Below are 25885 nucleotides of genomic sequence, written 5' to 3'. Positions count from 1 at the left end.
GCTCCACAGATCCTCTGATTTTTCCATTGCCTTGCCCGACAGCCTTCCCCTTTTTTGGGCGTGGCGCCCGCGAGAGCGAAGTGATCATGAACTCAACACGCAGCCAGCTTCTCCGTCTATGCGGGATACCTTTTTCTCATTCGGCCTTTAGGCCCGTTACGTCCTCGATACCGTCTCTTGTCCGCCATGCGCAACCATTAGCTACGAAAACAATAGGAAGCATTGCCAGCTCCAACCTACTATCCTCTCTACCGCGTTCTTCTCCATTTTCCACCTCGACATCAACCCAATCTCAACCCCCCCCCTCCGACGCTGCCTCTACAACAACACCTACCTCAACTACCACACTCCCTCCGGGTGTAAGCCGCGGCTTTGGCACAGTCATCTCTGCAGGCCGCATGCAACGCACCGTTCGCGTGGAACAAATACGCACCAAATTCGACAACTCTCTCCAGAAGCGGTTCCTTGTAAAGAAAGTTCACCTTGTCTCTGATCCCCGTGATTCGCTTCGAGAAGGTGACAAGATTGAATTTTGGAGTGGGCGGCGTGTGAGCGAACATGTGAGGCATGTAGTGGAAAGGATAATCGTACCTTTCGGAACACCAATCGAAGACCGTCCCCCGGTTATGACTTATGCGGAGAGAAAAGAAGAGGAATTGAATGCGCGGAAGAACAGAAGGCTCAGGAGGCTTGAAAGAATGGCGAACGGCCAGCCCGTCGATATTGAAGTAACCGGGGAACTGAGAATGGGGAAACTCAAGGAACGAGTTATGAAGAGACTGGAGGCTGAGAAGGAGAGGCAGAAACAATCCAATGCGTGAGGGATGCATGTTACCGGATAGCCATGATATTTGTTTTTATGCGCTTTATTTAGAAGGCGGCTTTGGTGGTATTTGAAGATTTTCAATGTATTAGTAGCTGAATATTGTATATTAACAACGAAGGACTAAAATCAGCATACTTGTGTCGAAGGTAATTAATCTCTTTATCTGCCATCTGTGTGGAGCGTTGTGCATAGCGGCATTGGTATATACCCACTAACGGTGGCTACAAGATTCCTGAGTTGAAGCTATCTGGTAGATAAGAATATCAACTCAAGTGAAGAGATGATGCCGAGTCGACACGTGCAACTGGATACATCGGACTTTGTTATATTTTTTACGATGCATAACAATACACTTGTAAACCGCCCCGTCCAGACCATGCCTAACGTCAAGAGACACAAAAAACTCCAGATGACATGAACCCAGAATGCCGCTCAAGCCCATTTCTTCTCACCCTTCAATACCCTCGGGAGTAAAACGCCAGAGAAATTTCATGCAATGCAACTCCCGAGAACACGGAACCACTAGGGCGTTCTTGACGGCTCCAGAAGGCAAAACAATAACATAGTTTTTTCCGGTGAGCAAATGCAACAAGAGAAACAAATATGAAAAATATATAACTGAGAGTAGAAGATGGGGTTTATNNNNCTCTTTCTCCAAAGTTCTTTGCCCATTCATCATAACGATCCAATCCGTCTTGATTGACACTGGGGCGGATTGAAAGTAGCGAGGCTTCGAAATCCTTAAAGGAAATAGGGGATATCTTTTCCATTGGGATATGAAGGAGATCCTCGCCTAAGTTGCGTAATGGGCCCATAGCTGCATCCTTTGCAAGAGCAGTGATATCGGATCCAGAAAAACCTAGGCAAAGTGTCAGATCCAGTAAGCTCAACAAACAGACGGCGTACGCGAAGTTTCATACCTTCTGTAAGACTAGATAATCTATCGATATCGGCCTCTGAGAGCTCATGCTTCTGATGGCTCAGTAGCTTCTGTAGTTGTAGTTTTCGCACCTCAGGTTCCGGAAGAGGTATATACTGCCTTCGAACAAACCGGCGCCGAGCTGCATCGTCTATATCCCAGGGCATATTTGTTGCCGCGAGAACTAAAACTCGTGATGCATCGCCCATTTTCTTATCCTTGGAATTTTGTTCTCTGCCCGCGGCAGCTCGCTGTAGATCAGACCATTGGATAAGAAATTCCGTTTTTATACGCCTGGAGACTTCTGCCTCGCTGGACCGAGATCGTGAGGAGAGCAGCGCGTCAATCTCGTCAACGAATATTATGGATGGGGCTAACGCTTTAGCTAATCCAAAGAGGGCTCTAACCAGCTTCTCACTGTCCCCATGCCATTTGGAAGCTAAACTTGAAGCCGAGACTGAGAAGAATGTGGATTGAGATTCAGTAGCAACTGCTCTGGCTATCATAGTCTTTCCAGTTCCTGGAGGACCAAATAGCAGCATGCCTCTGGCTGGTTCACGAAGTCCCATGAAAAGATCTGGTCGAAGGAAAGGGTACACAACAGCTTCTTTCAGAGCCGTCTTTGCAAGTTCAAGACCAGCAACGTCATCCCAATGCACTTCGTCTCCATGTACCACGATTTCTTTGAAGATTTGTTTGGCAGACTCCTGATCAACTCCTTTTGGCAAATTGCTCAACGCTCGTTTTAAAACCAGATCTTCCTCTGGTTCATATTCCGGTAGGTCAATATCATCGTCAATATTGTCTCCTTGAGCGGGTATCTCTGCTGAATATTCGCTAGATTTGGATGTCGTCCTCTTTGGTCCAACTGCCGGCCGATTTGCAGGAGCCGAAGGTTGAGTGTTCAATTGTCTCATCTTGCCGTTAGGGGGGAAGTCACTATTACGGCTTTCAACGTTTCTACAATCTTTCACGTTTGATCGTGGTTTAGAAGGCGCAGAATTTGATGATTTGACTGCCTTCCTCTGGAAAACATCATCTGGTGTAACTTTATTCGAGCGAGATTGAAGAGTGGCTTGCGTGGCAGGGACAGACCGCGCTGGTTCTGTATTGGAGCTTTTAAGAGACGTCGGAGGTTTGGATTGTGGTGGGCTGTACCCAGAATCATTCTTCTTGTCTGTTGACTTCGGTTTATCTGATGGTCCTCCCTTGAGCTCCGGAGAAGAATCAAGAAAGCTGTTGGATGATTCTGCTTCCATTGGCCTTTGGGCAGCAGCTGCCGCGGCAGCAGCGCCCGCAGCTAGACTCGCAGCAGTGTGATCTCCAGATATTCTTCGTGTGATTGGAGAGCCGGAAAAATAATCTGGGCGATGAGATGCGCGGGCTGGCGTTGAAGATTCATCGATGGACCGGCGAGTTGGAAGAACATCCCTCTTCGAACCAGAGTCACTCGAAGTACTTTTCCGTGGAGTCGCAGGGGCAGATTCATTTGCTGGGGAAGTTTGACCACGTTTGGATGAGTTCGATTGGGTAACAAAGCTCCAAGCCAAACCAGCAGCTTTAGAAGCCGGCTTCGAATGTTTGCGTGGTTGTGTGTTGGAGTTTGTAGGGGATTTCAGATCCTTTCCACGAAGCGTAGTGAGCAGCGTCTTCTTTTTCTCCGGGTTTTGCACCCGGTTTGTGTCCCTGGGTATAGCCGGTACGGGAAGTGTTGGAGGTGATGGTAGGGAGTCCAATCCTAGGCCGCGAACATCACCCGAACTGCTCAGTGGAGCAGGTATTGTGGAATTGAGGCTGGACTGGCTCTGCGTTGTGGATCGAGGTGGTAGAGCCGGTGGCCGTGGCAGATCTGGATAACTCAAGGAAGGGATAGTTCCCTCACCAATCCAACCCGAGTGACCACTACTGATGGAGCTCTGAGATCCATTTACCTGAGGCCTGGGTTTCTCTAGCTTTCCTTTCTGGGTCGACGCCGCTTTCACATCAACATCCATACCGGCCTCCTTACGACTTTCTCGTAGTGTTTCCAAGAGCATGACCCTTTCTTTGCATTGTAGTTCCAGCTCACGCAACGAATCCTGTAGGCCTCGCTCAATGTCGTTCTTGGGAATATATGTAGATGGGACTTTGTGCGCATTGTGGTAGTAGAGAGCATCTAGGGCGGCTTTCCAAGTTCGTAATGCTTCTGACTCGTTATTCTGGAGGAGGAAAGGTGGGAAAGTCAGCAATCAGTTCCGATAATATGGATAGACATCCCTCCATCTCGACAGAGAACGGGTAACCTGACCGAAACTGCCTGGCGGGGTATTGGCAGTGTAGCCAGAGGGAACGAGGGCAGTGTACTTACCTGATTCTCGAAATATACAGCCGTCGAGCACATCAAATAGCAATCGTCATATGTCTTCTGCATAGAAGACGAAGCTTTAGGACGCATCATGGCTGCAGTAGGTGAAACAAAAGAACTCCCCTCACCCCATAGGATTAGACAGAACACCGCCCAAATGTCATCAGTAACTCAAAAGTTCAGCCCTGCGAAACCAGCGCAGGAGATAAGAACAAGTTCCAGGCCAGAAGCAAACCAGTCTGTCCCGGAGCTGAGATTCTTCGAGCGAAATGGAGCTCTCGCCGACTCCGTCAGTGCAGATGTCCGACGTCTCGACACCGGCAACTTCGATATCGGCGGTGACAGGGGATGAGAGGGTAAAATCAAAGGACAGGTCGGATCACCGTCCAAGAGATGGCTATAACACCTGCTGAGCACCAGGCTGTAGGTCGGGCAGTCGGTATGGGTGTCTTGTTCGTGTATGGTTGCTTTGCTCAAGAACTTGGCTGGGTGAACTTCTCAAAGTCCCAAAGTTGCTCCATCGCCATCTGGCACGGCGCCACACCCGCACCCGCACTTAGTCATCCACCGTGGAGCTCGGGAGCCAGATGGACAAAAAGCACGGCAGTTGCAAAGATTGGCATTCCCTATAGTTTAGAAACTACGGCGAGGTTGATGCTAATTAGGTACCGTTTGAGCTCGTTAGACAGTGCTTCCCTGCAGCATGACGTTTTACCTCGTGGCCGAAGAAGCAAGGTGCAAGCATATCGCTGCCCTGGGCGACATTTGGCCGTATTCAGTGGAGATCTCTTACCCCCTTGTCTCTTTTCTAAACACCATCTGTTAAAACATGTATCTGGGTCGTTTCGATCTATTCGTCGTTATCTTACATCTTCTATATATAAGTAGAAATACAGTTGTGCAGATGTTATACAAGGAATACGAAAGGAAAAAGAAGCATCCAGAACAACTCCAACCCATGCCAATTTTGAGCCCCAAAAACTGGTGGCATGGAAGGGAGGCCCAAGAAAAGATATGATAGATGCCTCCTTAATGATTTCGGGAATGCCTTTTGACTGCAGGGCGCATTGATCTTGTCATACGCTTGTTTTCCTCCTGTGCTCGATGCTTCAGGCTGAAGGCATAAGTACTCAATGGCATCCGGCTTCCAACAAATTTCCCGTGAGGACTGAACAATTCAACTCTGGGGAAGTCTTCAGGATCCCGAGTTCTCGTCCTGACTTGACAGGTAAGCTCTACCCAGCCACAGCCCTCAATAAGGATGTCAACCCCCATGATTCGATATAATGATGGTAAGTCGCCATTTGGAAGAGGTTTAGCATATCTGGCGGTCACATCATACTTCAGCTCAACTATCCCAGCAGAAGTAATTTGCTCTCCAATTCCTTCTTTTGCAATGTTTCCTGTGGGGCATTCTCTTTGTTGAGTTAGCATCTCGGCCGCTTTGTCTTTGTGAGTAATGTGTGGTTCCAAGGAAACAAAGGGAGAAGCCAAAAAAATATCGTTCTCCTCTAACGGCTTAATTCCTATTAGACCACCCAGAAGAAGCGATTGTGTGGGTTTGATTGTTAGTTGAGTTGGTCTCGGGCGGCTTGTCATTACCAGGTCAGATTTATGCTTGTCCTGTACAAACTCGTCAAGTCCAGAACGGTAGAGCCCGGGCAAGTCAATAACTTCACCTCGGTGCTTGTCGAACGGTATTCTGATAGGAGAAGCAGTAGTTCCGGGACGAACAGAGTCAATCGGGAGGTTGGGAAAGGGGACTTCCTTCTGCAGTGGCGGGAGCAAGACGGCAACTCCATCCTCCCCGTCTTCCAGTTCCTCAGCTGCTGAAACATTTGCTTTATCAGGAGGTGTAGAACGTCCTACTATAGTTATCCCCTTGAAGTTCTGGAGTTTCCTGGCCTTGTATGCTGGAGCCGTCTTTGGGAACACTGAGGTTATCAACTTGCTTTTGCCAACGTTCACCTTGCCCACCATCCATACGCCACCACCTTGATTCCAGATATCTTGCTTGATCTCCTTTGTCCACCAGCCCCTATAGGAGCTAACCATATGGACGTTTCCCAGCCTGATACCATGCTCTTTGCGGTCCAAGGTTTGTCGCAAGATCTCGACCATATATTTCATCAGCGAGTCTGCTTGCGGTTTTACGTTTGACAGTAGGTCGGCTCGGGTAATAACGAAATTCAATTCCGCTAGATAGCGACTCGACCCATATTTCTTGGTATGCGATCTTCGGTTCTGGCTGCGCTGTGGTTGTATAGGCATATATCGTTGGAGGTTTGGGATCACGGAGAGGGGGAAATCGGCCGCATCAACAACATGATAAATATAATTGTTATGGAAAGGGGACTCCTCGATTAGGTCGCGTATATAAGATAATGTGGGATAGGGTATTGGTTCCCCTTCTCCATGGTTGATCAGGTTATGGCATCGATCACACAGTGGAATCGCTATGTCCTCGGGCTCTTTGGGTTCTGGTGCATGTTTATTCTCATAGGCTGCTATGTGTGAAGCATCTACCTCCGCTTGCTTTCCCTGAGTGACATGCCGAATATATTGCTTCACGGGCTTTCGAGTAACGGTATAATACCCAGGCTCCTTAGGGTATACCCATTGTGTCAATGCGCCGCAACCGTGGCATGTGTCAGGAAGTGCCCATGTTTCTAGACCTTTCCCTGTAGTTTGCAAACTCTCAGTAGAGTTATGTTGTCTTTGTTGTCTCGGTGCAAGGGGAAACGCTGTGGACGATGGAAAAGACGTTCTATATGGCTGGAGAGCTCGCCATTGTGACAAACACCGAATAGAAGTGAATTTTCGGAGGGTGATCGGGGAGCGGTGGGGGATACTTCGAGACTGTAATCTGAAAATAGGAATTAGCATCGCGCAAATATTCCTTTCTTCCAGATATATTATGACGGGCAGCGCTTTTTGACAAGCTGCCAAATTTTGAACTGCAATGGATCCGAGCTTGCCCAAATCTTTCTTATCAGCGGATCATTAGAATACCCGAGATCCGAAGATCTGATAACGGAAACTTTATTTTGACCGGCCAGGTGGATTTGAGGTGGATATAATATCACTCCATTCTCTCAAGGTGAATATTATTATGATACAGTATCAAAAGCCGTCCATTGCTAGAGCTAATTCCTCAAAGACTCCAGTTCCTGTTGCGCCGCCAATTATGTAAAATAAGGTAAAATCATACCCTCGCCTTTCCTTTGCCTTTGATATCGGTCTCATCGATTTCATCGTCTTCGTCCTCTGACATGAGGTCCTCATCGTCTTCCTCATCGTCAAATCCAAAGAACCGTCTGACTGGCTTCTTCGTGCTCGCACTAGGCTCATTAGGAGAATCTTCTTCATCAACGTCTTCCATGTCACTATCCTCGCTGGCGTCCATGGATCCTCCGCTTCCGCTGCTCCCACTCGCTTCTGCACTATCCAGTAACCCAGCAAGGTTATCTTTCCAGGCACCCCCGGCCATAGCTTGAAGAACAGCCTCGCGAGCCTTTTCGCTCATCTCTTCTTTATCTTCCATCCATGCACCATCAACTTTCCCTTTTCCTTCACCATTCCGGATCTCTTGCTCTTTCTTCTCTGCAGCGGCAACGGCAGCCTCCCATCGCCTCTTTCGAGCTTCCTTTTCTTTTCTATCCATCTCCGGTTTCAATGCAAGGTATTCTGCTAGGGCCTTTGCCTCCTTCACCGTGCGCAGACGGCGGCCATCAAGGTTACGGTTTGAGCCGGTGTTTGTATCCTGGTTTCCCTTTCGCCGGCTGGACATTCGGCCTCCAGCCGCTCTGAGCTGAGAGCCAAATCCTCCCTTTCCGCCACATACGCGGACACTAAGGCGGAGCGGTAGAAAAGTAGAAGCAGGGTTTGCGACGCCATTTTCAACAGTGTCTGGTATGAGGTTGCTAAGTTTTGCAGGTGAAGAGAAGGGGATTTGCTTGTTGTTCGTTGTTGTCAATATAAGAGGGGAGGACTGAGCAGTCAGAGGGAAAGGAAGATGGGCGCTTATTCTATCTGTGAGGTCTGCGATAGAAGATGTTGATGGTAGAGGGATGGCCAGAGTCGCAGGAAGGGCGAGGCCAGGGAAAGACGAAAGAAGAACATTGACGGTGAACGGCGCCATGTTGATAGAGGACTGTAATCAGTGGTAAAGAATATGTTATCGACTTGTCTTTCCTCTGTTAGCATAGAACTGATAACGAGGATGAGAATGCTGTGCTTGAGTTGAAGAAACTCTTGACGAGGTCGCCGCGATCTCAGCATCCGTCGCCTTCAAGGCTTGGCATCATCACGTGAAATGAATGAAAAATCACGTGAAACTCATGCTTACTAAGAATATAGGGCAAAGTGTTCGCGAACCCTAAAAATTTCCATTTACACACTTCTCTCCAGCTTATCGCGAGTTTGGTCTGCGTCAAACCACCTTCACCAATAATTACGTATCGCATTGTCAAAAGCGATTCCCCGAAAAGCGCCAGGAACTCGCGACAATGTAAGCTGAGATGCCGCATGATCATCAGGTTTCCATCCCGCTAACTGTCTGTCTGTAGGTTAATTCCAAAGGCTGACCGCAAGCTCATCCACGAGTACCTCTTCCGCGGTATGCAATTGCTTCATCTGTGAACTTTGAATGAGGATTGCGGACACTAACGTTGTATCTCAGAGGGTGTTCTCGTGGCTAAGAAGGACTACAACCTGCCCAAGCATCCCGACATTGACACCAAGAACCTCTATGTATGTGCTTGAAATGATGAACAAAAAAAGATATCAAAATAATCATGCGCAAACGCTTACGGGTAAATGTTACAGGTCATCAAAGCCTGCCAGTCTTTGACTTCTCGCGGCTACCTCAAGACCCGTTTCTCGTGGCAGTACTACTACTACACCCTCACCCCCGAGGGTCTTGATTACCTCCGTGAATGGCTTCATCTCCCAGCTGAGATTGTGCCAGCTACGCACATCAAGCAGCAGCGCTCGCACGCTCCCCCACGTGGCATGATGGGCGGCGAGGAGCGTGAGAGACGTCCTGGTGGCCGTGGTGGTCCTCGTGGTGAGCGTGGTGACCGTGACGGCGGTTACAGACGTCGTGAGGGTGCTGAGGGCAAGGAGGGTGGTGCCCCTGGTGACTTCAACCCATCTTTCCGCGGTGGATTCGGCCGTGGACGCGGTGGCCCAGCCCCATCTTCTTAAATCACACTTATCGATACAACTAGTCAGACGGCATTCATGAATTGATGCTCCTGTCTAGCCGATAGGTATGATGGATGATGAAATGTGAAGGAAAAAATAAAAAGAAACAAAATTTAAGATATGACGATAGCTAGATATATATCAATGGCATTTAATTCGTCATGAAGGTTCCCTACTGGTATTTCAATTATTTTTATAATCAAGGCTAATAATTTTCGGGATAAGGGAGCTGTCTACTTGAATCGCTTTCTATCATACCTGACCACAGCCTGTAGAATGACAGACGCACCATTCACGCAATCTTCGGCCGACGAAAATTCCTCGGGATGATGGCTGACTCCATCTTTGCATGGTACGAAGACCATACTGGTTGGAACCCTCTTGTTTGTGAAGACACTGTCGTGCCCAGCTCCGCTGCGTATAGTCCTATATAGAGTCTCCGGGTTTGGTTTATCTGCAACAACAGCTTTGGCAGATTCTGTGACACACTCGATACATTCAGGATGGAACTTGGTCGCAGGAGTCTCAAAGTCCAACTGCCATTCTGCACGGCAGGGCTTGTTTATACCCTTCCCTTCCTCTCCGGCAATGATATCAAATTCTTTTCGTAACTCAGCATCGACGACGTCTACATCCTCAATTTCAGGGCCACGGATATCGAGGCTGAAGCTGACGAAGCCCGGCACAGTGTTGACACTTCCTGGCTTAACTTCGACAATGCCGACGCTGGCAAGGCAGCCGTGCTTATCGGCTACTTCACGGGCTCGTACCATCATCCTTGCAGAGGCGTACATGGCGTCTGCGCGGTGCTGGAAGGCGGTGCTACCCGTATGACAATCTCGTCCTGTTACGTTAATGCGATACCAGCGGTATGCCTGGACCCCAGTTACGACGCCAACATGCTGGCCGGCGGTGACGAGATGAGGCCCCTGTTCGATATGAAGTTCGAAATGGGCTGCAATAGGAAAGGATTTGTAGGAACAAGGGACACTACCCAGGTAGCCAATCTTTTCGAGAGCGGATTTCATGGATTCAGGGGCTGAAGCAGCCGAGGGAAGTGAGGCTACTGTTGGCACCTCCAGGAGCGAATGAGCAGTTTCTAGGGATATTCCCTCAGCCCAAACGCCTGCCGAAATCATGCTCTTGGGAAACCTGGCTCCTTCCTCGCTGTTTATGCAACTGTTAGCTCTTTCTACATAGCTAGTATGTGTATGTTCAGAGAATAGTGAATACGCACTTCGTCCAGTTGACCACGCCAACACCACCCTCTGTCTCGATCCCTTTCTCCTCGAGGACCTTCAGCATCTCAATACCCGCGCAAACACCGAGAATGCCATCATATCGTCCACCGGTAGGCTGGGTATCTAGGTGACTTCCTACAAATGTAGCTGGTACATCTGCTCTTTTGCCGGGCCTGACAGCAAAGATGTTTCCCATGCTATCAATCGTGACTTTGCATCCAAGCGACTTTGTCGTCTCCACGAACCAGTCTCGGACTTGCTTGTCTTCTTGGGATAGTGCGGGACGGGCCATGCCGGTCTCAGTAGGGTGGCTATCGATCTATTAGCGATCTAGATATCGTAGCGTAGGAAACCCACTTACTCTCCCCATCTAATGCCGGTACCCCATTGGCAGCTATGATGGATCCATTCCTGCAGTCTCTCCTTGTTGGCTCTCAGGCCAGCTACATCAGCTTCAGACAACTCGGTAGTCAGCATATTGTCTCTCGATCTTGTCAATCTGTATATGTTCCCCGTGGACTTGAAGCCATCGTCGGCAAAGAGATCCTTACTATTTATACCATAAAAGCCAGAAAGAGCCGAGCGGGGTGCGGAGAAGCGCCGGTTGGCTCCTGGCCGGCGCCGAAGTTGTTCAGACAGGGCGTGTCCTTTGGTAATCGGATGCGACGCACCAAGGACATCACTTTAAGAACGTATCAAACTGCAATCTTGCCTGTGTAGTTTGTCGTCGGTGATATCGTTGTACCATCAGTGTCTGGATAACCCCCTTTCTTACACTGCCGCAAAGCACACGACACAGCAGTACTGCCACGCACGCGTCTCCTGCCAGCACCACGCCCAAACCCGCTTTTTATCTCGCTCTTTTTTTGATAGACAGGTAGCAAGGATGCCAAAGTCAAAATCTCCCGAGCAAAAAATAAAACTATCGACCGACTGTTGTCGATATCAGGGGGTTCAAAGATTGGTGAGCGGAGTATTATGGGCAAAACCACGGCCATCTCTGGTAAAAGGCAAGAAATGGATTCTGAGCTAGTTTGTCCCACTCCTCGCAGTTTCTCCCGTGACTTGCTTATAAGGGAACCTTATCCGGCCGCGGGTTCGAGCCCCGGCGGTTCTTTTTCGACATTTCCGTCTTTTTTTGTATTTTCCGCCCGGTGATGTAATAAAAAAGAGTAAACACCCGCAACGCCCCGCGCTCGACGTCGACTTCTCCTTGGTTAATTACTACATACACCGCGACTTCAATAGCTGGTAACTAAGGTCATGGCTTCTAACGCTGCCTGTATCTTCTGCAGGATCATCAAGGGTAAGCAGATCGCCACTCTCGTTTGTCCTATTTCAATGCGATTACTGACTGCTACAGGTGAGATCCCTTGCATGAAGCTCTTCGAGAGTGACCGGGTCCTGGCATTCTTGGACATTCAGCCTCTTAGCAGAGGCCATGCGGTCAGTTCAGCTTGATTATCTAGCGGAAGCCATATGCTGACTTGGCTCGGCCTATATAGCTGGTGATTCCCAAGTACCACGGTGCTAAACTCACCGATATCCCAGACCCAGACCTGACCGAGCTCTTGGTGTGTTTCATCGCATATCCTACTCTCTGGGCACGTCGATGCTAACTGTTTCAAAGCCTGTTGCGAAGAAGATTGCCATTGCTGCTGGTGTGGCTGATTTCAACATTCTCCAGAACAATGGCAGGATAGCCCACCAGTTCGTGGACCATGTAAGTTTTTTACGATTGGACTTTAAACTGATACAATTGCTAACAACCACTTCTCAGGTCCACTTTCATATGGTAAGAGCTAATGATTTTTGTCTATTAACAAGTACCAGTCTAACGTCCCGTAGATTCCAAAGCCCAATGAACCAGAAGGTCTCGGCATTGACTGGCCTGCCAAGGAAGCAGACAAGGAAGACCTCAAGGTTCTCTTGGAGGAGCTCAAGTCCAAGATGTAGAAAGCCACGTTAAAGTGGCGAGAAACGAAAAGAATAATAGCACAACCAGTAAGAAGGGGTATCTCATTGCCATACTATTTATTTTGTGTAGATATGGTATATCTCTTCGCACTCAAATGCACATATAACATATATATATGCACGAAACCGCACAAACCCAGTTATATATCTGCCTCAAGATGAAGCTTAACGTACACTCCAACTTTCAAGATCCTCTTCCGGGTGAATGAAAGGGATGAAGGGAGAACAATGAGAAGAAAGACATGACTCAACACAAGCAGGCGTAGTATATTATGCTCCTCATTAGAATGTGCCCAGACCCCGATGGCCATGGGGCGATGACATCCCACGTTGTAACTAGGAGAACATCTATTCATGCACACACAAAACAAGTCCTATGTAGGTATCGAAACAACAGAAGACAGGAAAATCCAATTATGATGGTATGGGTTATATCAGACCGCAGGTGCAGTCTGTTCAGCTGCAGCTGGAACAGCATCTCCATTCACCTTCTCAGACAGCGGCTGAGTGGCTGAAAGCTCCTTGGCTTCCTTTGGAGGTGGAATGAGACCCAGACGATCGTACATGGATCTCGCACGAATATACGGGTCAAGCTGCCAATAGTTCTCACAAAGTTTCTCAGCAAGCTCGGTCCTGGTTTTCTTTATATAGGTCTCTTCCTCGCTGGTAGCAGAATTCGACTTGGAAGCTGTCCACGCTAAAGTTGCTTCCTGGAAAGCACCGGCCATCTCCATTCTGGTTTTCAGCAGCTCGTCACGGCGAGCGGTGTCCTTTTGTTTATCATTCTCACCCTCAACGGGTTCGACGTATTTATATTCATACTCATCTTCGCCACCAAGGGATTTGATAAGGTTCTTGCTGGGAATAATGGCCTCCAAATCCTCGGGGGTCTTGGTAAAGTGCACCTTTGCCGCAACCACAGGATCGAGCCATCCCTTGATGACGGCCCAGATGCTGGAGAATATCCAGGGGGCTTTATGGACTAGAATCACTCCCAAGCTTTCAGGATAATTGGCCTCGAAGCACTTAATCATGAATTTAACAGGTGTATAATCCTGGAACTTGTTAGTGCTGATACAGGAGAGTATTGATTCGAACATACCATATTTGCCAGCGAGAAATCGGTCATATCGAAAACAAGGGCCTATTTAGAGCATTAGCTTGTTCCATTAATAACGAAAGTCGGAGGATCTTACAGCAGTCTCTACTGGAGGTTGTAAAAGAAGTCTAGACGTTTCGATGAGGTATACGGTGTATCTTTCAAGGCTGGGCTCGCAGTGAGCCCCAATTCTGTGCAGACGCACTGGAATATAGCATATCGGTCGTCCAAATTTATCGTGGCCATGCATAAAACTCTCACCAAGCCGGAGAAGCTTTGCGAAATCAGAGGCCTCTTGCTTCTTAGCCAGGTCGTCACTTTTGCTCTCTTCTTCCATAAAACAGTCACCCTTAACCATAATATCATCGATATTCATGGTCTGTGATCTCCATCGGAATGCAGACACCAGCATAACCAAGGCACGGTTGACATCGTACTTGCGTGCACGAAGGAAACGTAGCAAGAGTGCATCAGGGTGGTCATGCCTGACCATGCTCCAGAAGATAAGCCTTATTTCTTCTGGCGAGGTGTCCTTTAGAGCCTCAAGAAACTGACTTGTCTCGCCGTACTTGTCGTCGGCGTCGGATAGCTTCATTGCTGCAACTGAGTTCGACACGCTGTCTGACGACGGAGACTCGCTAGGACTCTCGCTCTTCCGGCTGAAGAAACCCAGTCTCTTCTTAGATTTCTTCGCATCGGGCGAACTGGTATCAGAGGATGTGGCATTCTCTCCATTCCCATTCTGCTGCTCATGCTTCTGCTCCTTCTCCGGCCCCTCACTGGTAATCACCCCGCAAACTTTGAAAAGCGCAGTCCAGAGTTCCTGCAACTTCACTTCCTCCTCCTTCGTCAAATTTCCAACATGTCCGGTGGGTTTCTGTTGCTCACTCATAGTGGTGTTGTGATGGATATGTGGGGGTTCGATTCGCTTTGGCAGTGGGACAGCTGGTAGTGCTGGGTGCTGTTGCTTTGGGTCTCGTATATATAACGCACCAAGTGCAAGCCCGCTACATAGAATGAGGGCGGAAAGAGAAAGCGTCCACACGGAGGACGACCGGACGATGTGCTCTTGTCCGTAAGGGGGCCTCGGAAGTGCACGGGATGAAAAAGGAGCTCCTGAAGACAGGGTATTCCCCGTTGGGCTGAGCCTGGGCAATTGCACCTGATAACAGATGCAACGACCAAGAGTCACAGGTCTGAGCAATGCGAGCAGCGGTTGAGGCTGTGTCGTGAAAGTATAGCGGCTGGGGAGTCGATTGCGCATATGTACTTTTAGGTAGGATGATGGATACGGGACCCTGCTTCGAACTAAGGCAACCTTGAAAACGCGGAGAGAAAGGCGGGGGAAGGAAAAAGGGGAGAGGGTAAGAAGAAGAAAAGAAAGAAAAGGTGCGGCCTCCGCTAATCCGGGGGAAACGAGAGCAGATCGAAAGTCAGATGGCGGTTAAGGGGGGAGTTTGATCCTGGCTTCATCGTTCGTCCCTTTTCAACTGCTGCATCGCCGAGCAAGAAAAAGAAAAAGATCTGAGATCGGGAGATCGGGCGACGAGGGGTTCACGTGATTCCCATGTGGAAAAATCACATGCTCCACCTAAAAAAAGTGTTATTTACAACATCAACATCACCAACCTTAACTGAAGGAGGAGTTGATGATATGAAGGCTTGATCATTGAGCAATACGATATCGGAGGCGTCTGCGCGACAAACAGACAGTGCGGAGATATAACCAAGTTATCCTACCATACTGGCTTACGATGGAGGTGAAGAGACAGAGATCTACCTCCCGCCCGCGGCAACCGTCGCGTCCTACTACCCCCCTAAGGTCGAGCTCCAGGACGTCCATACGCGATACACACAGTTTTTCGGTCAGTGGTGACCCGGGTAGTGGATCGCGGCCGGGAATAAACAGCTTAGAACCTCAATTCGCGGAGCTGGCTGATTCAATGGCGGACTTGGAGGAGAATTTTGTACATCTTCAGTTGATGCATGAAAGTCTGTCAAGATTCAACGAGAGCTTTGCGAGCTTTTTATATGGACTAAATATGAACGCTTTCTGCGTCGACTTCCCAGAGGTGTGTTCAAGTCATATAGCCATAGAGTATTCCAGACGCTGTATCTAACCAACATCGATACAGACACCTATCCCAGAATCATTCACACGTTTCAAGCAAAGGGAAGAAGCAAGAGAGAAAGAGAATGGTATGGAGTATATTCCATATAATAACCTACCTTACCATTGCCCTAGGCGAGATATTTACTGACCGTTTCTTAGAATTGCAAGCTGCTTCAGAGCAACAATATCAATCTGGCGCAAATGACGCAGAAACAACTTTCATGTGTGTTGCCTAAATCAAGCATGATAATTGTACTTAAGACTGACCCTCCGTCTGCTTAGGACCACGGATACCTCGTTTATCGATAATCCGCCAACCACTACAAAATCGTCCGTCAGGTACACAACCCCTGGCGCTGCCTCGAAACGAGCTCCTACGACATCAACACGAGGGTCCAGTGCTGGCCGGTACTCAACTAGAGGATCCTCCAACACTGGCCGACGGGGAACCAGGCTTGCACGCCCCAGAGGCCGGGGCATACGCTAATCATAACATGGTGCAGGGCAGAAGAGACTTAATAATCGTCTAACACTCTGCATTTAGCCAATACCGTCAATGGCTCGCTTCTCACGCATTAAATAATCAACCACTAAATAATCAAGTGGAAATTATCTTCATGATATGGATCGACCAACTTGATCAGAACTACATGCAGAGAGTCACTATCAAGGCCTTTCTCCCCGACTCTTTCTCATACTTATTCGCTGATATCTTGCAACGAGGGAATACAGCCGATTGCCCTTTTCGAGCCTCACTTTATATGAGCTCTTTTAACTCGCAAGGCTAGGTGAAGCGGACTACACATTAGTCATGCAGAGACGCAGCACCAAGCGGACTACCAGACATAGCACTAGGTTGGTTGCTACGAGTAGCCCGACGCGTTATTACATTCGGTATTTGTACGAGGGTGCCTGAACAAGTGAATATGACTTAGGTTACGATGGGAGTAAAGGTTATAAGAATAGGATGGAAGAACGGATAGTGGAAGAAAGAATGGCAAAGTCAAAGTGTTGTACCCGACGGTGTCAATGAAGAACGTTCGCGTGCATGCTTTCTACAACTGGCATGTAGAAATCTTTCAGCCGTTACCAATAAGCAGCTGATAGAATGCCGAATTCGACTCTTACGAGTCCCCAAAGTGTCTTAGAAGTGACGTGGTAAAGCCTTGGTGACAAGAGCTCTATTTGAACTGGGATTTATCCTCAGTAAGTCGCGGCGGCAACCAGCAGTATACCCAGCTCGCCGCGGTCTGGTCAACAGGAAGTCGGGAGTCTTATTGCTCAGGGAGAAGAAAACGGCCGCACAACATATTCATTTCCATTCCCTAACTGCTCCCAGTGGAAAGCCTTTGATCAAAATACTCGCTTTTATTACCAGGTAAAACATTGGAATACTCACAACATGGGCGGGATCTTTTACGGTCAAAGCCTATCCGAGACAAAACTGGGAGCCCGCATCATTTTCATTATTGAACTTCTTAATCGATGCCCACAAGCCGTCGCGAACCAATCTTCCCTCCGGTGATGACATTATTCATCCGAACATTGCGAGTGCAGTTTTTACTCAATAACCAATGCTATCAGCTCTTTAATGTTACGTTACGCAACATGTTGCCGGGGATGCTTCTATGTTGCGTTGGAATATTCCTGCTAGTATAAAACACTTGCACATTTGTCTTATTGCCATAATCGTATGGATGCTAGAAATAAAAAGGAGAACACACCCATAGTCTAGTTGCAATGAAAGTAAGACCACCTCCAGTGAATACTGAAATACTTCAAAACCATCTCAAAAACGCCCACAATGTCATAGTAGCACCGGAATAACAACCGGTATTTGAAGAAAGGAAACATGATAGGGATCACCACTTAACGTAAAAACAAACCCCAATGGAAAGCAACGAGCAGGAGCGAAACAGAAGCAGAAATAGCAAAGGCAATGGTTAGATATGGTCAATTATTAAGCATGGCGAGGCACGGGCTACAGCCAAACGCGGCGCATCAAGCTACTTGCTAACACCATATGCCTGCAAGGTGTAGAAGAGAAGGTAGGCATCTGCCCCAAGAACCTCCGACTCAGCAACAACAGTTACACGGTCATCATTGAATTTGAACCACTGTTCACCGTGCCGGCAGTAAGCAAGGTAGTGGCCAGAGTCGATATCGCCGATGTGGACAACGACGCTCAAGAGGTCGTATTGGAACTGTGACCGGTTCTCTGATCTAGGGCTGGTGGTGTAGGGCATCATATTGATCGAGGCAGGGTATGTGACTTTGGTTTCGACCTTTTCGGAGACAGATCGATTGCGCTCGAATCTCTTCAGTTGCATGCAGAGGATGACTGGCAACTTTCGTAGTCGAAGTTGCTTGGTAACTCCCATGTTGGAGTTACATTGGGTGCATCCATATTCGCTGGCTGCAAGCTTTTCAGGGGAGATATACCCTTCCAAGCACCCCTGGAGGGTTGGCGCAACGTCGGAGCTCTGATCTCCGCCGTCAAGGGCACGCTTCTTCTTTTGGACCTGAAGGTCAAGGCTGACGTCCATCACTGGGTCTTCGGTGCGGGAAACCTTGCCACAGTTGCGACAGGTTATGGTGCTTCGTAGCTTGCCGAAGAATGCGGTGTGGAAGAAGCAGCGACAGGCGGGGTCACAGTCGAGATTCCCTGTGGTGCTCTCGTGAAGTTGGTTTACCAAGAACTGGTAAAATTCGTGGGCGTCTTGCTGGTGGTAACCGGCGAGGTCGGCGGATGTTTGCCACGAGGCAAGGAGGAGGTTGAGGGCACCGAAGCCCTCGTCTTTTTCTTCGTTGCTGAACTCAGCAAAAGCATCTGCGAGAGCACAGCCGAAACAGTTCGCTTTCTGGCACTCGCTCGTGCTATGCCCATTCCCAAGGAAGTAGGCCGTTAAGACCGGTTCGTGGAATAGGGTCTGGAGAATAACATTCATGTAACAGGTCTGACCGAGGTTGAACAGTCCTCTGACACCTTCTTTGCCGCAAATTTTTTTGTTGGTATTCATGGCGATATAATTCGCGTACTCATCATCTTCCAAATTATCGACCTTGCGTTTTCTGGAGACTACAAGGAGAAAGTTAGTCAGAGAGTTGTGATGATAAATGTAGTTATGCAATCTTACCAATAGGCTCAGTGCTATTCTTCAGAATGCTTTCCAAGTCGATATCGTAGATGAGGTCGTTACATCCTTGGCAGAAGACATGCTTGCTTCTGTAGTCGGCAACTAGATTGACGAACTAGTTAGACGTTGATTTCCTTCGGTATAGTCATGAAGTGGCAATTTACAAAATATATGTCCTGTCTGCGAGCTATGCTCACAACGTGCAGCTTTCACACCGACAACCGAGCATTGGAGGCACTGGTATTGCGGTTTCAGGGAGAACTTTGGCCCAGAGCTACTCTTTTTCGAGGCATCTAGACGAATTTGTGATAAGTTCCATGGTCCCTTGCTACTCAGTTTGGTGTAGTTCTCAGCGAGTCTGGTGGCTGCGTCTGTGTCTTTCTCAAATATATCCTTGAGGTGTTCTGTGCGAAAGTAGGTCAAAATGCATGCTTTGAGCTTCCTACGAAGGAACGAACACTTACCACAGCCATAAGCTGGCTCATAAAGAGGAGTGGACAGAGTAGCCATTTTGGATATAGTAATCCCCAAGGACGTAATGTTGAATAATGTGTAGGTAGATGCAGATAACGTGCAACACCGTCGAGTGGGTATTAAGATAATCCACAGAGAACGCTGACGCCGATAAGCAAGATGGAAGGTATTTCCTGTACAATTAAAGCAATATGCAAGGATATAGCTTTAAGATCACCCAGATAGATGTAGGGAAGAAAATGTGAGTATGGAGCAACTGGGGAGATAATATCTTCACTTTCAGATAGACAAGTGATGGCAAAAACAGGAAAGACCACTGAGATACGGGTATCAAGTAACTGTGACCGGGCAAAGCTGGTGGAATATCCTCCTATCGGTATGAAACAGAGCTGGGCCAAAGAGAAAAGAGAAGAGGAGGAAGAGGGTGGAGGCCAGGCTGCTAGGTTTATATAAAGATGAAGATGAAGAAAGGAGAAGACGTCGCTCTACGCGAGAGGACAGGACCGGATTATGTAACAATTGGATTAGATAATCAATATTAAGCTTTAGTTCGGGAACACTAAACTTAACTTTGTTTTCGCGCTAATATAAGTGTCGTTTTTCTCCTTTGCCTTCAGATTTAGACAATACTCGATAAAGAGGACATACGGCATTACAAACTCGTTCCCCCACTCGTCATACACGCAGATTGGGACCATACCAGAAGAGGCTCCAACACATTACTCACGCTGGTGAAAGCCTTTTTAGTAATTATTAACTCAAGTGTTTTGCCAAAGCAACGCGGCTTATTTCTTAACAAACCCTCCGAACCTCAACTGGGAGGCTGTTCCGATTCATACCATGGAGAAAAATTCTCGTTTCGAGTCACAAATTGCTTTGAATGCTAAAGCTCTTCATGAGCTTAGCCCACTTGTGGTTAAAATATCTCAAGACAATATGGCATCTCATGGAGTCCTATTGGAAGAAAGCCTTCCTGCCGTTATTCAGGGGCTTAACCGAGCAATAGTTAAAAGCGACGTCTTGTGGGCTCTTGGATCAACTGTCGTACTTGGCCTCAGCGAAGAGATAGCCATGAAAGCTGGTTGTGGCATCGACATCGACCACATTCCAATGATGAATTACATCAAAACACGAGTTCCCCGGCTTCGAGCACCACATATACATGGAGTCCTCCAGGATGGTCGCCGTAGCTTTGTGTTCATGACTCGCATTAAAGGCGAGCCACTTGACAGAGTTTGGAAAACGCTCGATAACTCCCAGAAGGAATCGATCAAAGAGCAATTAGAGATCATGTTCTCTGGCATCAGATCACTAACCCCACCTCCCTCAGACGAGCCACGAGCCCTTCTTGGTGGTGGCATTCCGAGGAGATGCCGAGATGCAAGGAGGCATGTACGAGTCGCAGAGAAACCCATTGAAAGTATGGTCGAGTTCAACCTGTTCCTTACCACTGATCCAAATCGTACGGAGACTGGGAGGTTAAAAATGATTCGCTCATTCCTTTCCTCCGACCATAAATTTGTTATGACACACGGTGACCTCCATCCCCGCAATATCATGGTCATTACGTCCAATACACTCCCTTCGGACGCTTTTACGCCGTTGGTTAAGGTTACGGGTTTGCTAGACTGGGAGATGTGTGGCTATTATCCTGATTATTGGGAGTATGTGAAAGCATTACATACTATTCACCCTGGGGACGGTTTTGACGATTGGTGGAATTATCTACCAGCTTCGATTGGAGTATGGCCCAAGGAGTATAGTGTCGACGAGCTGATAAGTCGTTGGAGAGGCTAAGGCAATAATCCGGCATATGCTTCTGGTTACTATTTTTCGTGGACTTTCAACGCAACTTTTGAAACGGCTCTGCCGGGACACGGTATTCAATGAAACTAGGGCAATGTCCCTCCCTAAGAAGTTGGAGGAGAGTAGAGACTACTGCGGTAGACGGGTTACGAAGGCCACGTTCGCTCGTCCATGTTTTGGAGCATGTTAGCTTATGATACAATTCAGAATGCATCATAAATGTTACTTAAGATATGGCCCCAGCTAATTTGGTACCTTTAGTCACTTCGTTAAATGAACTAGCTAGTGAAAGGCCTATACACAAAACCCCAACAGCCAAACAACTACCATAGGGTAAATAAATCATACCAAATTTTCAAAACAAGGCCTCTGCTTTGGTGGCTTACTCGCCAGTATTGTAAATAAATTCAAATACGCTAGGTAAAAGCTCGTTGAAGTGATACATAGTTAAGCCTTGCAGATTATAATTTGACGTCATGTTGCTAGTGCCACGCGGAACAAAACTTCACCACCTCACTGCCAGTTCTGCCTCTTCGACTGTAGATTTGCCTTTGCAGTAGGAGACACCTGCATAAAACCCTCCTCCTCCAGGTTGTCCAGGTTTTCCATGACCCAAGATTGGCAGTTCCAGGTTGTGCTTTGGTTGTCGACTGGATGGCTTTGGATTTTGCCTTCTGCCTCGCGTTCTTTTTCAGTTGGGATGGTGCCGCAAATAATGGTTTCCTTGAGCTTGAGTGATCGACCTGGCTCCTTACGAATTGGCTGCTCGACATAATACCCAACGCCGCCTTTGTCGTCCCCAACTTGGAGGATTGTCGAGTCTCCATTCTCGCTTTTCAGCCATAGCGCCCAATGACAGGGGTCCCGCTCGTCAGAAGGGTTGTAAATTGCGACTGCCACGGTTGTCATCTTGAAGCGTCACTATTTGAGAACGGTCAACATCACGGACGATGGGCAGTTTCAGGTAATAGATCCCACGGCACAGGAAACCAGAAGAAAGAAACCAATCACCCAAGCGGGTGAATGAAAGCCTGTGGACTTACATTGGTGGTACTGGATGTACGTATTGCAGGTGCTGAAACCAAATTCCGGGAAGTACGGGTAGGATATTTGTGCCCTCGACAAAGACTGGCTTTGGAATGGATTTTTCGACACAGATGGAGACACAAAACCGAAGAGAATCGGGCGCTTTCTACATCGTTAAATAGGCTGTACCTGTCGACTTCTCTGCCGCCTCCCTGCCGAGCACAGAAAGAATGGTCAGCGCTAATGTTGGGAAGAGGCAGAGCAATGAAGGCATGACCCAATGAGGCACTAAGTTATCTGTTGGAGCATGCACGTTTGAAACATCAAGGTAACAAGTTGCTCTCTATGCACAATGCATAGCCCCGGCAGGGTAAAGGGCGGCTACGGGATGTATCCGACTAGCTATAGCTAAATATGGGGTGCCATTATTAGACCCTTTTGGTGCAATCAACCGTCGCCTGGTTTACGGGTTAAATTTAGAACACCTCCCAGCGGGGATATCCCGTGGCTTTACTCCGGGTTTTACGGAAGGGGGTTGGCATTGAAATTCCGCTATAACTAGTTTGTAATCTGGCCCCCAACAACTACCAATTCTCGGGATTTCATGCATGGATGGATACTCCACCACTGCAACAAGTTAACCGCCAGCACGCCCTGGTTTTGTAAGTATCAAATGCTCAAACCCACCCCTGAACTACACGTTGACTCACCAACAACCAACTACCAAGAGATCAGAAGAATATGGCGTTTCCCGACCTACATATCGTCGAGCCCAAAGGCGCCCATATGCACACTATCATTCTGCTCCATGGACGTTCTAGTGACGGTCCTGAATTTGCCGAAGAACTCCTTGATTCGAAAACGTCCGAGAAGAAGACGCTTACGGCGCGGTTCCCAAATTGCCGCTGGGTATTCCCTACCTCTCGAGACCGATGGAGTTCAGTTTTCCAGGAGGACTTAACTGCTTGGTTTGATATATATTCTCTGTCGAACACCTCCGAGAAACAAGATCTTCAAATTGATGGCTTGAGAGAAACAATTCTATACATTCTAGGGGTTATGAGTCAAGAGATTGATCTTCTTGGAGGAAGGCCCGAAAAAGTTGTACTTGGTGGAATAAGCCTGGGCATGGCGGCAGCTTTATGGGTACTCCTATGCTCACCAGGAAGATTCAAAGGGAGAATCGGCGGCTTCATCGGGATGTGTGGATGGCTTCCATTCGCGAATGAGATCCAAGACTTACAGCACCCAAGGGAGATGATACCAAAGTTCCTTTTGGATACCGTCCGATGCGAAGAACAGGTGCAAACCAGCACAATAGATACTGAAACCATGCTATCTACGCCAGTATTTCTACTGCATGGGTCTGATGATACCTGGGTTGATGTTGAACTGGGTCGCGCGGCGCATAGGGGCCTCTTGAAGCTGGGGATGAAGCCTGAGTGGAAGGAGTATGTGGGTGCAGAAAATAACGGACACTGGATAAAGCAACCGGGGGGGTTTGATGCTATTGTTCAGTTCTTGGAGGCTGTTTGGGCATCATAGAGCTTATTAAACACTTCCCTGTCGCGAAGGAAGATCTCGGATATGAGGCTGTTGTCCAACTGTTGAACGAGAAGCACACCTCAATTTAGCATGCCCACAGCTACTGTCAGATAATGTATTCAGGGTGTCGTGGGTACTTCAATTCTACCCAGGTAAATCGAGCCATTGGCATGAGACACTATTTTTTGAGTAAAAGTTCAAGGTTCCCTCAGGACAGTTAAGACTCGTTGGGTCATAAATGCATTTTGATTTAGAATAAAACCCCCAGAACGTATTAAGTATCAATGGGTTTGGTCGAATCGTTAAATATTTTCATTATTAATATGTTATATTTTAAAGTGTTTATTTATTAGTAGAAGCCGCCAGTGAAACGAAATAGGTAATAGGGGTTGTCGATGCTAGATTTAAGGTCCTAACCTTTGGGATGACCCTACTAAGTTCAACTTTATGCTTCTATCGCCAGTACCGTTTGTTGGGAGAATACCGTATCGACCATAGGTTTTCTGATCCACAGAAACGTAGTGAGGTAGCCTTCCGAGTAAATTTAACTTTGTTTCGATCCACCTGAGAACTTTCTCTGGTGGAAACAGGAATTTCAAGTATCCCAATCCAACTAAAACGAGGTCTATTAGCATAAAGACTTGAAATTCTCAGGAAAAAGGCACTTACGGAGATATCCAACAGCGATGCAGCACGTGTGGCCCGTGAAACTTGTGTTGGGAAGGACTGAAAAAACTGCATTTAGGATCAAGGGAAACGTCCAGCTCGGAATTTGGTATTTACCCCAACTGTTTGTCTAAAGTCAGATTTATAATTTATATATCGTAAGGGGTGCTGTACTGGCATACCTGATGTGGGGGTGTGTTTGAAATCTTTTTATAGCTTCTGAGCCAAGGAGTAAGAAAAACCACGAACTAGGAATAACTCATTAGAAAGCGCACAGCCATGGTATCGTGGTAGAATTGAAAACACACCTAGAACCTAGAACGGGCATATTGGTCCGGAAAATGAATCTGGAGAACACAACATATATACCGGCCGGTAGTGTTGAAAGGGCTGGAAAGGAATCTGTAAGCTTCCTGGATTATGCTAGTGAAGCAACATGTACTTACGTCCAAGAAACATGGCAAGGGAGGTAAGAGTCCCATGTTCGGCTTCAAACTTCTCCAATAAAGGTGTCACAGCAAGTATGTTCAAGAATGCGTGTAAGAACCCGGCATGTACGATAGGATATGTATTTATTCGGTACACTATGCAAATAAAATCATTAGCTATAAGATCCGGTATTGGGGCGGTGTAGTAAGCTTGCAGCAACTAGCGCTGGAAATCCTGATACTTACTTCCTCCAGCAAAGCTGATCTTAGAGGGATACAAAGCCCCCCATTTTGGCACATCCCAAACATCTTGTAAGCTTATCACCCAGAATACAACAATGCATAGAAGTGCAAGTCGAGTGAAAAGAGGAAGTCGAAGTAAATAGGATCGGAGACGTGACGGGTCGAAGGTCATTCCAGGAATAGATAGCATCCTGGGTATCGTATGAAAAACTGGACCGGGAGAATGGCGCAATGGGTCGAAAGGAAATGTATATAATGCTTGCGACGAGAAAACTTCTAGTTCCAGTGCTATACGCTACTTCCTGCCTAAGTATGAAGAGTTCTTGTTCTCAGGAAGGTAGTGCTAGGCATATGATGGTGAAATTTAATGTAGCAGGGAGAGCGAACGAGGATTCGTATCGATTATATAATGAGGCGGCGGTGTCTTTCATCAGTTGCTCATGATATTCGTCTCGGCTCAGGCCGGGTGGGAAATGGAGGTCGTGAATTCTTTAAGCTCCCTTAGAACTAAGAACAACGTCAGATAGGCACGCGAGGCTGGTGGATTTGGCTAGCCACCTTTAAATATGTCAAGGGTCTGTTTAATGGTTAACTCATCCGCGATATTGCATTCAACATGAATGCAGCCAGATGCGCATAAAACACAAGAAAACTTCACGAAACAGCTTCCGGAAGTTCCTTGGGAGAGAGAAATCGAATTTCGTCTCAGAAAAGGTGAAATTATTTGATTAGATCAGCAAATATCACGTGCCAGACCCCGGCATGAAGTAAAGATCTGATAAGATCAAACTTTAAAGTTCATTTTCCAAACGTTAAAAGGAGCGCAGCTTTTA

The 25885-nt window shown here is 47.6% G+C and overlaps 14 protein-coding genes across 14 annotated transcripts; 7 read left to right on the top strand and 7 right to left on the bottom strand.

The window, feature by feature from the left end:
• Positions 1-86: 86 nt before the first annotated feature.
• Positions 87-821, top strand: TRV_00502 (uncharacterized protein; the record flags this gene model as incomplete). Its single annotated transcript, XM_003025276.1, has 1 exon — positions 87-821. One exon carries the CDS (start codon positions 87-89, stop codon positions 819-821), a length of 735 nt encoding a protein of 244 aa, XP_003025322.1.
• A 643-nt stretch (positions 822-1464) lies between these two features.
• On the bottom strand, positions 1465-4179 carry TRV_00501 (uncharacterized protein; the record flags this gene model as incomplete). Its single annotated transcript, XM_003025275.1, has 3 exons — positions 1465-1685; positions 1747-3943; positions 4093-4179. 3 exons carry the CDS (start codon positions 4177-4179, stop codon positions 1465-1467), a joined length of 2505 nt encoding a protein of 834 aa, XP_003025321.1.
• A 939-nt stretch (positions 4180-5118) lies between these two features.
• TRV_00500 (uncharacterized protein) lies at positions 5119-6975 on the bottom strand (the record flags this gene model as incomplete). Its single annotated transcript, XM_003025274.1, has 1 exon — positions 5119-6975. The coding sequence occupies one exon, from the start codon at positions 6973-6975 to the stop codon at positions 5119-5121; it is 1857 nt and encodes a 618-aa protein (XP_003025320.1).
• Positions 6976-7294: 319 nt separating this feature from the next.
• On the bottom strand, positions 7295-8230 carry TRV_00499 (uncharacterized protein; the record flags this gene model as incomplete). The annotated part of the gene is made up of 1 exon (XM_003025273.1): positions 7295-8230. One exon carries the CDS (start codon positions 8228-8230, stop codon positions 7295-7297), a length of 936 nt encoding a protein of 311 aa, XP_003025319.1.
• Positions 8231-8907: 677 nt separating this feature from the next.
• Positions 8908-9297, top strand: TRV_00498 (uncharacterized protein; the record flags this gene model as incomplete). The annotated part of the gene is made up of 1 exon (XM_003025272.1): positions 8908-9297. One exon carries the CDS (start codon positions 8908-8910, stop codon positions 9295-9297), a length of 390 nt encoding a protein of 129 aa, XP_003025318.1.
• Positions 9298-9530: 233 nt separating this feature from the next.
• On the bottom strand, positions 9531-11015 carry TRV_00497 (beta-alanine synthase, putative; the record flags this gene model as incomplete). The annotated part of the gene is made up of 3 exons (XM_003025271.1): positions 9531-10464; positions 10535-10849; positions 10900-11015. 3 exons carry the CDS (start codon positions 11013-11015, stop codon positions 9531-9533), a joined length of 1365 nt encoding a protein of 454 aa, XP_003025317.1.
• A 1135-nt stretch (positions 11016-12150) lies between these two features.
• TRV_00496 (uncharacterized protein) lies at positions 12151-12494 on the top strand (the record flags this gene model as incomplete). Its single annotated transcript, XM_003025270.1, has 2 exons — positions 12151-12261; positions 12387-12494. 2 exons carry the CDS (start codon positions 12151-12153, stop codon positions 12492-12494), a joined length of 219 nt encoding a protein of 72 aa, XP_003025316.1.
• A 455-nt stretch (positions 12495-12949) lies between these two features.
• TRV_00495 (CRAL/TRIO domain protein) lies at positions 12950-14506 on the bottom strand (the record flags this gene model as incomplete). The annotated part of the gene is made up of 3 exons (XM_003025269.1): positions 12950-13570; positions 13618-13659; positions 13712-14506. 3 exons carry the CDS (start codon positions 14504-14506, stop codon positions 12950-12952), a joined length of 1458 nt encoding a protein of 485 aa, XP_003025315.1.
• A 1051-nt stretch (positions 14507-15557) lies between these two features.
• TRV_00494 (uncharacterized protein) lies at positions 15558-15963 on the top strand (the record flags this gene model as incomplete). The annotated part of the gene is made up of 2 exons (XM_003025268.1): positions 15558-15686; positions 15712-15963. The coding sequence occupies 2 exons, from the start codon at positions 15558-15560 to the stop codon at positions 15961-15963; spliced, it is 381 nt and encodes a 126-aa protein (XP_003025314.1).
• A 1770-nt stretch (positions 15964-17733) lies between these two features.
• Positions 17734-19374, bottom strand: TRV_00493 (ubiquitin C-terminal hydrolase Ubp8, putative; the record flags this gene model as incomplete). Its single annotated transcript, XM_003025267.1, has 3 exons — positions 17734-18806; positions 18865-18966; positions 19080-19374. The coding sequence occupies 3 exons, from the start codon at positions 19372-19374 to the stop codon at positions 17734-17736; spliced, it is 1470 nt and encodes a 489-aa protein (XP_003025313.1).
• Positions 19375-19632: 258 nt separating this feature from the next.
• Positions 19633-19791, top strand: TRV_00492 (uncharacterized protein; the record flags this gene model as incomplete). Its single annotated transcript, XM_003025266.1, has 1 exon — positions 19633-19791. One exon carries the CDS (start codon positions 19633-19635, stop codon positions 19789-19791), a length of 159 nt encoding a protein of 52 aa, XP_003025312.1.
• Positions 19792-20178: 387 nt separating this feature from the next.
• TRV_00491 (uncharacterized protein) lies at positions 20179-21135 on the top strand (the record flags this gene model as incomplete). The annotated part of the gene is made up of 1 exon (XM_003025265.1): positions 20179-21135. The coding sequence occupies one exon, from the start codon at positions 20179-20181 to the stop codon at positions 21133-21135; it is 957 nt and encodes a 318-aa protein (XP_003025311.1).
• Positions 21136-21657: 522 nt separating this feature from the next.
• Positions 21658-22053, bottom strand: TRV_00490 (uncharacterized protein; the record flags this gene model as incomplete). The annotated part of the gene is made up of 1 exon (XM_003025264.1): positions 21658-22053. One exon carries the CDS (start codon positions 22051-22053, stop codon positions 21658-21660), a length of 396 nt encoding a protein of 131 aa, XP_003025310.1.
• An 858-nt stretch (positions 22054-22911) lies between these two features.
• Positions 22912-23715, top strand: TRV_00489 (uncharacterized protein; the record flags this gene model as incomplete). Its single annotated transcript, XM_003025263.1, has 1 exon — positions 22912-23715. The coding sequence occupies one exon, from the start codon at positions 22912-22914 to the stop codon at positions 23713-23715; it is 804 nt and encodes a 267-aa protein (XP_003025309.1).
• Between the last annotated feature and the right edge of the window lie 2170 nt (positions 23716-25885).

The sequence above is a fragment of the Trichophyton verrucosum genome, assembly GCF_000151505.1.
Source record: "Trichophyton verrucosum HKI 0517 chromosome Unknown contig00037_1.f1.exp, whole genome shotgun sequence".
NCBI lineage: Eukaryota > Fungi > Ascomycota > Eurotiomycetes > Onygenales > Arthrodermataceae > Trichophyton > Trichophyton verrucosum.
The sequence above is the reverse complement of the archived record's forward strand: the minus strand, read 5'-3'. Positions and strand labels throughout refer to the sequence as shown.